Raw genomic sequence first — 14877 nt, forward strand, 5'->3', positions numbered from 1 at the left:
CAGGAAGCACTGGTCTCTCTCTCTAAGTGTTCAGGAAATGTTCATGAATCCGTACGCTGACCCATGCAGATCATTTCTTCTCTTTGGGAAGTGGGCAACGGGTGGTGGGAATGAGGAATAATAGTAATAACTTCTCTTCCCACCTCCAAACTTGAAAAAGAGAAACATCCCTACTCTTGGTATCAGTCACCTCCTTTAGAATATGGGTTAAGAAGGGGAAATCATCCCCTTCATTTGGAGCCTGAAGCTCATGGCTTGAGAGAAAAATGAAAGCTGAGGAAAGGTAGTGTGGTTAGGGGAACTGGAGAGTTTTAGAGGTTGAAAGGATGAGCATACGGCGGCTTTAGAGGACCCCTTCTGCCCCCGTGAGCAGCAGCAGCAGGTGGTTGGGAAATGCGGGGTTGGTCAAGGTGCAGGACATGGATGCTTGCAGTCTGCTTTTTACTAGTGTCGCTAAGAATAGCAATCAGTGGAATTTATTGAGTGCTTATTATGTGTAGAGCACTGTATTAAGCGCTTAGGAGAGTACGATACAACAAAGTTAGCAGGCGCATTCCCTGACCACAACGAGCATACAAGTCCAGAGGGGGAGACAGACATCAAATCAGCAATTTGTACTATAGAAATTCCGCTACCAGTTTCCGGTACTCTACCGGTCCCGACTACGGGAGGGAGTGTCAAGCAGAGGCACATCCACTCCATTCCCAGCTTGGTCAGTAGCTAACGAGTGGCAGGCAAACTGCTACAAGTCAAAACTCACCTGGGCCGGGCAGCTGGGGCATGGGAGAGAGTCAAGGGTGGAGATTCAAGTTGACTGTGCAGGAGGCAGCAGTAAACCACTTTGGGATTTTTACCAAGAAAACTCTATGGACACACAACTGGAATGATTGCAGATGGTGGTGGGGCGTTACGGGAGAGATGTGTCAATGACATCGCTGTGGGTCGGACACAACTCGACAACAACAAGAACAGTATAGAAAAGATGTACAGAAGTTCCATGGAGTTGAACTTTGCACATAAAAAAGGGCTAATATTTTAGAAGCAGTCAACCATGCTGATTAGTGAAGTCTAGATTCAAGCATTACTCAGAAATTTAACTCTTGACTCCCTGCAGAAGGGCAGCGCTCCTTGACGTACATGGTAGGGTTTTTTTCCAGAGTTTTAAAAAAAAAGTATTTCTCTTTGCAGATACTGCCCGGAGTTAAAGTTATCATAGCTCATACTGAAACTAAAGGACCACTAGGAGATTCACATTTAGGAGAGGTAAGCTTTGAAGGAGTCTGTTAAATTGTGGCTGGTTGTCAAATACCATGAATTAATTCAGGGTAGTCAAATTTTTATGGTAAGTAGCTAAGTAGTGTTTTTTTTATGTTCCAGAGCTGAATGTCTTGATGCATTATCTACCCAAACCTTGAGATGATGTTTCTTCATTTTATTATTGCACGGTAGACACTTGCATGATCTGTGGCAAGGGAAAAAAAGAAAAATATGGTATTTGAGTGCTTACTGTGTACAGAGCACTGTACTAAGCGCTTGGAAGAGTGCAACGTAACAGTCTAAAAATTTCTTCTTTGATTGCTAACTACCCAGGACTTTCTTTGGAAGTGTGTAATCCAGGGCAAAAGAGAGTTCAGGGCATGTTTTAGAAAAGACGGTGAGGAGAAAGGTGAAGTTCTTCTGCTCGTGCTTCATTGCACACTGACAGGCTCAGGCCTTTGCTGTTTGCCCCCAGCTTGCCCGCCATACCATAGGGGAGAGGGAGGCAGGGTGGCTTAGTGGAATGAGTACAGGCCTAGGACTCAGGAGACCTGGGTTCTAATCCTAACACTGGCTCAATCAACCTTTCTGGGCCCCAGTTTCCCCATCTGTAAAGTAGGGATAAAATAGATTCCGAGCCCTGGGTTGGACAGGGACAGGATCTGATAATCTGGTATCGACCCCTGTACGTACTTAGCACGTAGGAAGCTCTTAATAAATACCATAATTAAGTGCACAACGGTCAGTATCGCCAACTTGGAATCAATCAATCAATCGTATTTATTGAGCGCTTACTATGTGCAGAGCACTGTACTAAGCGCTTGGGAAGTACAAATTGGCAACACATAGAGACGGTCCCTACCCAACAGTGGGCTCACAGTCTAAAAGGAAGGGGGTTGCCGTGAAAGCCCGTACACTAGTGAGGCTGCGGCCAAGAGGCCTTCTTCGTGGGGGGTTTCACTCATGGCCCTGAAGCATTCCTAGGCCCCCAAAGAATTCCTAAAGATCCAGGAACACAGGGGAGGTGTCCCAGTTTGCTCCATACTGAAGATAACAAAATGGCTTCCGTAACCTGGCCCCCCCACGTCAATACAAAACTCAGTTTCTGAACAGGTTTCTTTTAGAAAAATACTCCTAAGAAACCATGTGTTTTTGTAGTCACAGAAAGTATTTGAGATCCTTTTTAACCCCTTTATCTCAAATGGCTTTGTTTAGTGCCGTGATTTTATGATGTTATCCTCTCTCCTCAGATCTGGGTGAGCAGTCCACACAACGCAACTGGGTATTACACGGTTTACGGAGAAGAATCACTGCACGCTGACCACTTCAGTGCACGGCTGAGTTTCGGAGACACCCAGACGGTCTGGGCTCGGACCGGGTATCTGGGCTTTCTGCGCAGGACGGAGCTTACTGATGCTAGTGGAGGTGAGATGAGAAAATTACTAGGCCAGGACATTTTTTGATAAGAATAATAATAATAATGATGGCATTTATTAAGCGCTTACTATGTGCAAAGCACTGTTCTAAGCGCTGGAGAGGTTACAAGATGATCAGGTTGCTCAGGGGGCTCACAGTCTCAATCCCCATTTTCCGGATGAGGGAACTGAGGCCTAGAGAAGTGAAGTGACTTACCCAAAGTCACACAGCTGACAAGAGGCGGAGCTGGGATTTGAACCCATGACCTCGGACTCCGAAGTCCGTACTCTTTCCACTGAGCCACGCTGCTTCTCTTCTTTGGTAGATGAGCAGGTGTGGAAGTTAAGCAGCTTGTGCTCTAAAATGAGGAGGATATAGTGAATTAATAACGGGGCTGGGAGCAAGAAGACCTAGGTTCTAATCCCAGCTTTGCCACTGGGCTGCTGTGTGACCTCGGGCAAGTCACAACTTCTCTGTGCCTCACTTTCCTCAACTGTAAAATGGGGATCCAGTACCTATCCTTCCTTCTACTTAGACTGGGTCTGACCTGATTAATTTGTGTCTACCCCAGTGCTGTTTTTTCCAGATTCTAGAATGTCTTGCCTGGCAACCACCAAGTATTTATCCAGGACCCCCAAGATTTATGCCACTAAATATGTACAATTTGTGCTTTCTAATTTTCAACTGTCAATTTGCATATTATCTTATCTCCCCCTCACCTCCTGTGTTCACCTCCCCAGTTTTTCCTTTTCCTCCCCCTTTAGCCTCTGGTCATCTGCTTTCCTGCCTTCAGATTCAACAACTCCATCACTTCTTTCCCTTAAATTTTTAAGCTTCGGTGCCTGTCTCATATGTTTTCAGGCCTAATTCCATCCTGCTGCCTACCTCTGTGGTCCTAGGCACTGCCTACAACCCCTTCTGAAATTATTTCTGTTGTTTCATTCACCTTCTTTTCTCTCCAATGGCCACCTAATCACAGAATGTATTTCCCTGTTTTACTCTTATTTTTCCCCAGAGGAACCCCTTGGCTTGCATACCTTTCTTCCCTAAAGTATCAATCTGGGTCTATTTACAGCACTACCTACTTTTTTTCACTAATTGCCTCATCCTTTTTATGAATAGAGCAGGAACTGTTCCTCTCACTCTTCTTCATCCTTCTCTTCCCAACCCTCCTTGTTTTACAGGTTAGGAGAGCGATACTTATTAAGTCCTTACTATGGATCAAGCACTGTGCTACCGCTGCAGTAGCTACAGAATAATCAGATCAGACTTTGCCCCGTCCCACGTGGCTTAGGTTGGCAGTGTATCTCACTTCTAGTTTACAGATGAGGAGAGAGGTACAGAGACGGGGTGACTTACCTGAGGTCCTTCAGCTGGCCAGTGGGACAGGACTCTCCCCCTGCTCTTACCACTGAGCCGCACTGCCTCTCACCGAGGCTTAAGGAGGCTAAGTGTCTTGCCCCGGGGGCTCACAGGGCTGGAAATTGTTCCCAGTGATAAAGTCCCTGACACTTCCTGTTCATCACGCATAAAGTCAACATGATACTGCTTTGGAAAGCAAGTTATTCTCGTGGTCACAAACGTCGGAACAGTGGGCTTTTTTTAATCTTGAAAATATTCGTTATTTTCAGAGAGACACGACGCATTGTATGTAGTGGGCTCTCTGGATGAAACGCTGGAGCTGAGAGGAATGAGGTATCATCCCATCGACATTGAAACATCTGTGATCAGAGCACACAAGAGTATTGCTGAATGGTAAGAAGTATTCTTCCCTTTTGACCAAAGGAGTGCAGGATGCTTGGCAAACCATTGGCGACTTTATTTAGAAGCCAAAAGTCACCCTTACTAGGATTTTTTTCATTGTCAGATACTCAAACAATACTCCAAGCATTTAAGAATAAATATATGTTGCCAATTTGTACCTCCCAAGCACTTAGTACAGTGCTCTGCACACAGTAAGTGCTTAATAATAATAATAATGTTGGTATTTAAGCGCTTACTATGTGCCAAGCACTGTTCTAAGCACTGGGGTAGATACAAGGTAATCAGGTTGTCCTACGTGAGGCTCACAGTCTTCACCCCCATTTTACAGATGAGGTAACTGAGGCCCAGAGGAGTTAAGTGACTTGCCCAAGGTCACACAGCTGACAAGTGGCAGAGGCGGAATTAGAACCCATGACCTCTGACTCCCAAGCCCATGCTCTTTCCACTAAGCCATGCTGCTTCTCTAATAAATACAACTGAATGAATGAAATCATCCTCTAGATCAACACTAAAGTCCCCGATTAATATCTCCTTCCAATATCTACATTTTTTATAATTAATTGACTTTCAGTCTTAAATAATTCATTTGAAGCAGCAAAAGAGCATGAACCTAGTATGCCTCCCCCAAACTTTTATCTTGATAAACTGTGAGTTCAGTTAATTTTTTTTAATCAAAAATTTTTTTATCCTATTTACAGTGCCGTGTTTACATGGACCAACCTGCTGGTAGTAGTAGTGGAATTGGAAGGCTCCGAACAGGAAGCGCTGGACTTGGTCGCCTTGGTGACAAATGTGGTTCTGGAAGAGCATTATCTGATCGTTGGCGTTGTTGTCATTGTGGATCCTGGAGTCATACCTATCAATTCTCGAGGTGAAAAGCAGCGTATGCACTTGAGGGATGGATTCCTTGCTGATCAGCTGGATCCCATTTATGTTGCCTACAACATGTGAAAGAAGAAACCTCATCAAGGCCGAAGCGCCAGACCCTAGATTCTTCCACCACCCTTCACAAAAACAGACATTTCAATGGAACCCAAACGAATCCAATCTCATTTTTTTTTTCCGCCATTAGAAATGATACCAATCGCCATAGCGCACGACCTCTCTACAGCTTTTTTTTTTTCCATGAGTCCAACAGCTATTTTTGGAACGGGAGTCTTGGGATTCTTAAACTAAATCTATTTGAAACAATGGAAAACATTTAAAATGAACATCTGTAGCTTACCCAATGGGATATGAGGGTGTATGGAGAAGGGAAAACTCACTGAAGTGGTAACGCGAAAAGTTTTGTGGCGGTGCAGCATGTGGTGTGTCATTGTGACGGTATGATGTATGTATAGAGAGAGGGTGTCTCTGCCATTACATACCTTTAAAGAATTTGGATATGAACGTTGTATTCTCTACTGTATTGCAAGTGTTTTTGCACATTTTAGGAACTGAAAAATGCAATACCTGCTTTTTTTGATTCAACGATTCACCCCCTGCTTAAACAGGTTAACTCCCAAATCTGATGGTTATTAAAACAAGATGGTCTTATCCTTCTTATCAAGCCAAAACAAATACTATATGTTGTAAAGTTTACTAATAGTGCCATATATTAACGGTCAATTAGCTCTGATTTAGAAAGACAACTTAACATTGTTTCAAACTACTTGATAAAGGAGGCTTCAATGTCTTCACGTTGTCCTTACTTGTTAGCTATATAAATTGCTTGTTTTCTTAACACTAAAACATTATTGCCCACATAATGGAAATCTTTTCAATCTTTTCATTCCATAACGAATAGACTCCACCTCTGGTGGCAGTATGAGAAGATAAAGGTCCCAGCGTGGTTTTTTTCTTTTTTTTTTCCACCCCCTCTGACATCCTACACTGGACACTGAATATTTTTTTCTTTCTTCAGAAACTTGTTCTTATAAAATTAGATCTGCTCCGGGGCAGGGGGGGCGAGGAGGACCAATATGCCTCTCTCGCAACATCGTTAGAGACCAGCCCACCCAGCCTTTAATCAGAGTGGGAACTGTGATATTGGGCTTCAACGCTGTGCCAACCCGTCCCCCACCATCTTCCTCCTCAACCAAAAGAGGCTGGATGGCGTGGCTGCCATCTGCCCGGAGTCAACGTTTGCTTAAAGCACAGCCCATCCGTCGATCCGGACGTAAATAAGCTGTTTGAGTTTCTGCCTAATCTAACGTTGTCGTGAACCTGAATCAAAAAAAGAGAATGTGAAATAATTCAAGTACTCTAGAAAGTACTTGAAACCAAGCACGGATTTAGCAAATAGAATATTTTTATAGAGGTAATACAGAGTATGTTACTAAATGGTTGGTTTGGGGTGGGGGGTGGGGGGGCGGGGGGAGCCTTGGGGAGATGCTTTAAAATTCTGCATGTGTTCACTAAAGAGCCAGGTTTTTTTGAGAGGTGAATCTGCCTGGATCAGTGCCTAAGAAAACTGATTGCCAGACCCCCAGTAAATGGAAACCAAATGAATCTAACTAGGCAGATTATAAAATCTTGCCCCGATTTGCCAGTAAATGGCTTCATATTCAATAGCTCAACTTGCCCTCATGGTGTTTGACTGTGGTGTACTATAAAGAAACATAATGGGACTTCTTTAATGGGACTTTTAGACTGTGAGCCCACTGTTGGGTAGGGACTGTCTCTATATGTTGCCAACTTGTACTTCCCAAGCGCTTCGTCCAGTGCTCTGCGCACAGTAAGCGCTCAATAAATGCGATTGATTGGTTTAATGACCATATTGTAATTATGTACAGAATTTGTGTAACTTATTGTTTGAAGTAAGGAGGTCTTAGCAGTGGAGTAATGGACATTCTTTATAGTAAAATGGCTGGCAAGGGAAAAGAACTACCTAACCCCAATTTTAATGTTGTAGTTTTATAGCAAATAAAGCATTGTAAGATTTTTTTGTATCGAAAGATTGGTGACAGTGAGACAGGTTGCCTTGTAAAGTAAGATTTACAAAAAGCACATTAAACATTTTAAAATTACCCCTGGAGTACTCTTATTTATTAAGTTGAACTTGGAATGTCATCTCACTAAAGATCAACCACATTAAAAAACTAGTTCCAATAGTAAACCCTCCATACATATAGCATCGAAAGCACATACGGCTAGTAAGGACATAATTGGTTCTAATTGTATTGCATCCACACCTGTCTTTTCAGTGTACTTCTTGTGTTTGAAGTAGAGGGAAAAAACATTTAAGACAGACATGCAGATAGACAGCACAAAGCTATCTTCCTTCTTCCATCTCTAATCCTTGATAGTCTTCCCTGTCTGTAAATCAACATCCTCAATGACATCAATTGAGCACTTTCTATGTGCAGAACCCTGTATCAGGTCCTTGGAAATAGAAGATATAGGGTGCTGGGTTCATTAAGCAGCGTGGCTTAGTGGACAAGGGATAAAGCATGAGTTAGAAGGTCATGGGTTCTAATCCCTGCTCTGCCATGTGTCTGCTGTGTGACCTTAGGCGAGTCACTTCACTTCTCTGGGCCTCAGTTACCCCATCTGTATAGTGGGGGGTAAGAGTGTGAGCCCCATGTGAGATAGGGACTGGGTCCGACCCAAAGACTCTACCCAGCACTTAGAACGGTGTTTGGCACATTGTAAGCGCTAAAGTACCATAATCAATCAATCAATCAATCGTATTTATTGAGCGCTTACTATGTGCAGAGCACTGTACTAAGCGCTTGAGAAGTACAAATTGGCAACACATAGAGACAGTCCCTACCCAACACATAATTAAGGCCCACCAAGCTAATTCAACATCAAACTGGTGGAAGAAACTTTGGATCAGGACATGAGAGGGGCATATTTTTGGCAAGATGAGTATACAATCAACTTTTTTCAGTATGCAAAGAATAGTTAACCTTATCACTCACCAACTAAACTGGGAAAATCATGCCGGCTACACAGGTAGCATGGTTCTACTTAATGGGCAGAACGAATGCTCTGAAGCCCTGATATATAAGAACCTCCTAGACTGAAGGGTCTCTGGGCAGGGAACATACTTATCAACTCTGTTAAATTGTGCTCTCCCACGTACTTAGTACGGTCCTCTGCACACAGTAAGTGCTCAAATACGATTGATTGATTGACTGAACCACCAGACCAACTCCATTGAAGCATTGTGTTACCTCACATACCTCACATCAGCAAGCCATCGAAACAGCAGCTGTGCGGGTAGCTTGTCCAGGAAGACCTAGGTCTGCAACAAAAAACAATTGAAGATTAGCCGGTTAGGAGACTAGAGCCATGTTGTTCTACTGTACAGGTTTGCAAACATCTAGAAGATATGCTTGCAGTTCCAATTAGCACTGGGATTGAGGTAGAATTAAATTTGGTTGTTAACGACTGGATGATCCGTCAGTGGTATTTATTGAAGAAGAGCCCTGTACGAAGCAGTTGGGTGAGCACAATACAATAATAATAACGGCATTTGTTAAGCACTTACTATGTGCAAAGCACTGTTCTAAGTGCTGGGGGTGGGGGGGATACAAGGTGATCAGGTTGTCCCACATGGGGCTCACAGTCTTAATCCCCATTTTACAGATGGGGGTAACTGAGGCTCAGAGAAGCTAAGTGACTTGCCCAAGGTCACACAGCAGACATGTGGCAGAGCTGGGATTCGAACCCATAACCTCTGACTCCAAAGCCCGTGCTCTTTCGGAGGTGGTAGACGTGATCTCTGCTGACAAGGAGGATTAGGTGATCTCCCACCCCATTTTCAAAGCCTTACTGAAACCACATCTCCAAGAGGCCTTCCCCGACTAAGACCTCATTTTATCTTCCACTCTCGTCTACATCACCCTTGCACTTGTACCCTTTATGCACCCTTCCCTTGGCCCCATAATTTATATTAATGTTTGTCTCCCGCTCTAGACTGTAAGCCCTCTGTGGCTCTGTTAGAACTCCCTTATGGGGTGTTCTCCCAGGTGCTTAGTACAGTGCTCGCTATACAGTAAATGCTCAGTAAATGACTCTGATCAACTGAAGGAGCCTACAATTAAAAGGAGGTAAGAACTTCATTATTTCCTGCATCTGCCTCCTGTTTCTCCCCTCTCCACTCTATACTTCACTCTGCTGCCTGGCCCCTTTTTCTGAAAAACGATCCAGTCCCTATCTCCCCACTCCTCTAGACTATAAGCTCCTTGTGAGCCAGGAACCTGTCTCCCAACTCTGTTGAATAATAATAATGATGGCATTTATTAAACGCTTACTATGTGCAAAGCACTGTTCTAAGGTGATCAGGTTGTCTCACAGGAGGCTCACAGTCTTTATCCCCATTTTACAGATGAGGTAACTGAGGCCCAGAGAAGTTAAGGGACTTTCCCAAAGTCACACACAGCTGACAATTGGTGGAGCCGGGATTTGAACCCTTGACCTCTGACTCCAAAGCCCGTGCTGTTTCCACTGAGACACGCTGCTTCTCTAGCATTATATACTGGGGAAGCAGCATGGCCTAGTGGATAGAGCACAGGGAGTTAAAAGGAGTTCTAGTCCCAACCCTGCCACTTGTCTGCTGCGACCTTGGGCAAGCCACTGCATTCTGTGCCTCAGTTACTGCATCTGTAAAATGGGGACTAAGACTGAGCGCCCCACATGGATGTGTCCAACACGATTATTTCGCATCTACCCCAGCGCTTAGAACAGTGCTTGGCACATAGTAAAAGTGCTTAACAAATACCACAATTATTGTCATTACTCCCCCAGCAGCTTCGTACGGTGAGTGCTCTGCACACAGTAAGAGCTTAATCAACTAATCGTATTGATTGAGCACTTACTACATGCAGAGCACTATACTTAGTCTTGGGAGAGTACACTACAAATGGGTTGGTAGATGGCGATACCTGCCATCATCATCATCATCATCATCATCAATCGCATTTATTGAGCGCTTACTATGTGCAGAGCACTGTACTAAGCGCTTGGGAAGTACAAATTGGCAACATATAGAGACGGTCCCGACCCAACATTGGGCTCACAGTCTAAAAGGGGGAGACAGAGAACAAAACCAAACATACTAACAAAATAAATAGAATAGATATGTACAAGTAAAATAAATAGAGTAATAAATATGTACAAACATCTATACATATATACAGGCGCTGTGGGGAAGGGAAGGAGGTAAGATGGGGGGATGGAGAGGGGGACGAGGGGGAGAGGAAGGAAGGGGCTCAGTCTGGGAAGGCCTCCTGGAGGAGGTGAGCTCTCAGCAGGGCCTTGAAGGGCCATAAATTCACAATCTAGAGGGGGAGACATACATTAATATAACTATGGGCTTTCAAGCCCCTTGACATGAAAATCTCTGGAAAGTCTTACTTTATTTTGTATGTTTAGGAACAAGCAGTTTATGCGGGGGCCCAGCTGGTTCTTATCTGACAACCTCCCAACCACTGACCTCCCATATGCACAATTGCACTTTCTGCCTCCAATTTGCCGTAAACTGACACCAAGCCACATCCTTCTGATTTTCCAGTTGCCGTATCTTTAACTACAGTTGCATTTGATATCTTTACCAAAAGGAGCAAATGCTGACTTATCTTCTCTTGTTATTTCTGAACTTAAATCCTCAGCAAATATGTGGAAGTGATTAGCTGGGTCTTTTTTTTTTTCTGGCTATTTGGTATGGTTGCCCGATTACTTTGACCTCCTTTCCCCAAATTTTCCTCTCATTCAGAGCTAATGCAGCAGCTGCATCCCGAGTTCTTAAAATTCCACAAAGCAAAGCAGGTCATCGCTTGTATACGTATGCTGCGAAACAGAAAATTCAACAGAAAAGTTGACCCTTCTGTTAGCGGGTTGCTCTGTAATCGTTTGGCGGCTTTTGCATGGTCCAATTTGACTGAGTGATTGAAGTTTACGGACTTCTGTACACCCCTGGAGAAATAGCTTACATGGAGGGTCCCGGGCTGCCCATTACGGTGGCTGTGACGGACAGATCCCAGGTCAAACAAGGGGAGGAGGGAGTGGAGAGCAACGGGCTCCATAAACACCAGTTTGACAAACTCAAAAACCTCTAATGGTTGCCCATTCACCACCATATCAGACAACCTCTTATCATTGGCTTTAAGGCACTCCACCAGCTTTCTCCTTCCTACCTAACCTTGCTGATTTCCTACTACAACCCAAAGCACACTCCATTCCAACCTACTCTCTGCACCTCAATCTCATCTCTCCTGCCCCCCTCTTTGCACCTGACAGTCTACAGCTCATCCCACTTTCAAAAGCCTCCTAAAAAATCACATCTCCAAGAGGCCTTCATACACTAAGCCTTTTATTTCCCCTATGAACTTTACCCCTTAAGCATAAGGACCCCCTACACCACAATACTTAAGCAATATTTTTATACTCTACTATATCCCCTATCCCTAACCTATTTTAACGTGGACCTTCCCCTGTAGGCTGTCAGCTCCTAGTAGGGAGGGATTGTGTCTACCAACTCTGTTGCGTTGTATTTACCGAGCGCTTAGTATACTGTTCCTCAGACAGCAAATGCTCAAACGTCACTGATTAAAATAAATTACGGATAGGGCAAATGGCAGAGTATAAAGTTGTGTACATGGGTGCTATGGCTGCCTCATTCACTTATTCAATCATATTTACTGAGCGCTTACTGTGTGCAAAGCAATCAATCAATCAATAGTACTTATTGAGCGCTTACTGTGTGCACAGCACTGTACTAAGCGCTTGGGAAGTACAAGTCAGCAACACATAGAGACAGTCCCTACCCAACAGCGGGCTCACAGTCTAGAAGCACTGTATTAAGCGCTTGGGAAAGCGCAGTACAACAATAAACAGTAACAGTCCCAGTCCACAACAAGCTTACAGTTTAGAGAGGGGGAGACAGACATTGATACAAATAAATAAAATTACAGCTATATACATTAAGTGCTGGGCAGCTTGGGGGGTCGGGGGGAAGAGGAAAGAGAGAAAGTCAGGGCGACGCAAAAAGGAGTGGGAAATGGAGCTTAGTCTGGGAAGGCCTCTTGGAGGAGATGTGCCGTCAATAAGGCTTTGAAGCCGGGGAGGGTGGTTGTCTGTTAGATTGGAAGAGGGAGGGCGTTCCAGGCCAGAGGCAGGATGTGGGCAAGGAGTCGGCGGCGAGACTCGGTGGTGAAATAGGCGAGATTCAGGCACAGCGAGAAGGTTAACACTAGAGGAGTGAAGTGTGTGAGCTGGGTTGTTGAAGGAGGGAAGCGAGGTGGGGTAGGAGGGGAGCAAGGTGATAGTAGGTTTAAAGCCAATGGTAAGGAGTTTTAGTTTGACATGGAGGCAAATGGGCAACCACTGGAGGTTTAGTTGTTTTTTTTTGAAGTGGCAGGGGGTGACATATCCTGAACACTGTTTTAGAAAAATGATTCAGGCAGCAGAGTGAAGTATGGACTGGAGTGGGAAGAGACAGGAGGCTGGGAGGCCAGCAAGGAGGCTGATGCAGTAATCCAGGTGGGAGAGGATGAGTGACTGTATTAATGTGGCAGTAGCTTGGATGGAGAGGAAAGGGTGGATTTTAGCTATGTTGTGAAGGTGGGACCAGCAGGATTTAGTGACACTGAATATGTGGGTTGATTGAGAGAGAGGGGCCAAGGTTACGGGCTTGTGAGACAAGAAGGATGGTGGTGCTGTCTCAGAGATAGGAAAGTCAGGGGGAGGACGAGGTTTGGATGAGGTGATAAGGAGCTCTGTTTTGGACATGTTAAGTTTGGGGTGATGGGGGGCATCCAAATAGAGATATCTTGAAAGCAGGAGGACATGCGAGAAGGCAGAGAGGGAGAGAGATCAGGGCTGGAGATGTAGATTTGGGGATCATCTGCATAGAGGTGGTCGTTGAAGCCATAGGAGTGAATGAGGTCTCCAAGGGAGATGGAGAATAGAAGAGGACCCAGAACTGAACCCTGAAGGACCCCCACAGTTAGGGCGTGGGAGACAGAGGAGGAGTCCGCGAAGGAGACTGCGAATGAATGTGTAAGAGGAAAACCAGGAGAGGACAGTCAGTGCAGTCAAGGTTGGATAACATTTCCAGGAGAAGGGGATGTCCACAGTGTTGAGGGCAGATGAGAAGTCGAGGAGATCTGGAATGGAGTAAAGGCCATTGGATCTGGCAAGAAGGACCACCTTTGAGGGCGGTTTCTGTGAAGCGGACAGAAGCCAGATTGGAGGGGGTCAGAGGGAGAATTGGGGCCTCCTCCCTGCAAACCTGTGCTGTTCCCCCACTCAGAGACCTCCAATCTTTTAACCCGATCCCATTTTTTCAGCTCATCATACCTTACTGGGCCTCCATACCACTTTCCCTTGAGGACCAAATTGATGCTCTCAACGGTGTGGCTCAGTGGAAAGAGCCCAGGCTTGGGAGTCCGAGGTCATGGGTTCTAATCCCAGCTCTGCCACTTGTCAGCTGTGTGACTTTGGGCAAGTCACTTCACTGGGCCTCAGTTACCTCATCTGTCAAACGGGGATGAAGACTGTGAGCCCCACGTGGGACAATCTGTCAAATGGGGATGAAGACTGTGAGCCCCACGTGGGGCCACCTGATCACCTTGTATCCCCCCAGCGCTTAGAACAGTGCTTTGCACATGGTAAGCACTTAACGAATACCATCATTATTACTATTATTACTGAACTTGACTCACTCTGACCCATGGTCCTGCATCACCTGCACAGTCCGCCTCTTGAGCTTTTGTGCACGAGCTCACTAAACAGTGAAGCAGCGTGGCTCAGTGGAAAGAGCATGGGCTTGGGAGTCCGAGGTCATGGGTTCGAATTCCGGCTCCGCCACTAGTCAGCTGTGTGACCTTGGGCAAAGCCACTTCACTTCTCTCGGTCTCAGTCACCTCGCCTGGAAAATGGGGATGAAGACTGTGAGCCCCATGTGGGACAATCTGGCAGATGGGGATGAAGACTGGGAGCCCCACGTGGGACAACCTGATCGCCTTGTAATAATAATAATGATGGTATTTGTTAAGCGCTTACTATGTGCAAAGCACTGTTCTAAGTGCTGGGGAGGTTACAAGGTGATCAGGTTGTCCCATGGGGGGCTCACAGTTTTAATCCCCAATTTACAGATAAGGTAACTGAGGCCCAGAGAAGTTAAGTGACTTGGTGGAGGGGGAGGGAAGGAAGGGAAAGGAAAGGAAAAGGAAAGGGGAAAGGAAAGGAGGGGAAAGGAAAGACTTTTAGACTGTGAGCCCACTGTTGGGTAGGGACTGTCTCTATATGTTGCCAACTTGTACTTCCCAAGTGCTTAGTACAGTGCTCTGCATACAGTAAGCACTCAATAAATACGATTGATGGAAAGGAAAGGAGGGGAAAGGAAAGGAGGGGAAAGGAAAGGAGGGGAAAGGAAAGGAGGGGAAAGGAAAGGAGGGGAAAGGAAAGGAGGGGAAAGGAAAGGAGGGGAAAGGAAAGGAGGGGAAAGGA

The 14877-nt window shown here is 45.2% G+C and overlaps 1 protein-coding gene and 1 pseudogene across 3 annotated transcripts in view; one reads left to right on the plus strand and one right to left on the minus strand.

The window, feature by feature from the left end:
• Positions 1 to 6656, plus strand: part of DIP2A (disco interacting protein 2 homolog A) — a 169859-nt gene extending 163203 nt beyond the window's left edge. For all 3 annotated transcript variants that reach the window (XM_038749833.1, XM_038749831.1, XM_038749832.1), the window contains 4 exons: positions 1189 to 1263; positions 2508 to 2682; positions 4305 to 4428; positions 5136 to 6656. In XM_038749833.1, coding sequence (XP_038605761.1) covers positions 1189 to 1263; positions 2508 to 2682; positions 4305 to 4428; positions 5136 to 5388 — 627 coding nt within the window. In that variant the 3' untranslated portion in view covers positions 5389 to 6656. The remainder of the gene's footprint in view (positions 1 to 1188; positions 1264 to 2507; positions 2683 to 4304; positions 4429 to 5135) is intronic.
• A 4155-nt stretch (positions 6657 to 10811) lies between these two features.
• Positions 10812 to 11504, minus strand: LOC119930473 (annotated as a pseudogene).
• Between the last annotated feature and the right edge of the window lie 3373 nt (positions 11505 to 14877).

Source organism: Tachyglossus aculeatus, chromosome 7, assembly GCF_015852505.1.
Source record: "Tachyglossus aculeatus isolate mTacAcu1 chromosome 7, mTacAcu1.pri, whole genome shotgun sequence".
NCBI classification, from domain to species: Eukaryota; Metazoa; Chordata; class Mammalia; order Monotremata; family Tachyglossidae; genus Tachyglossus; species Tachyglossus aculeatus.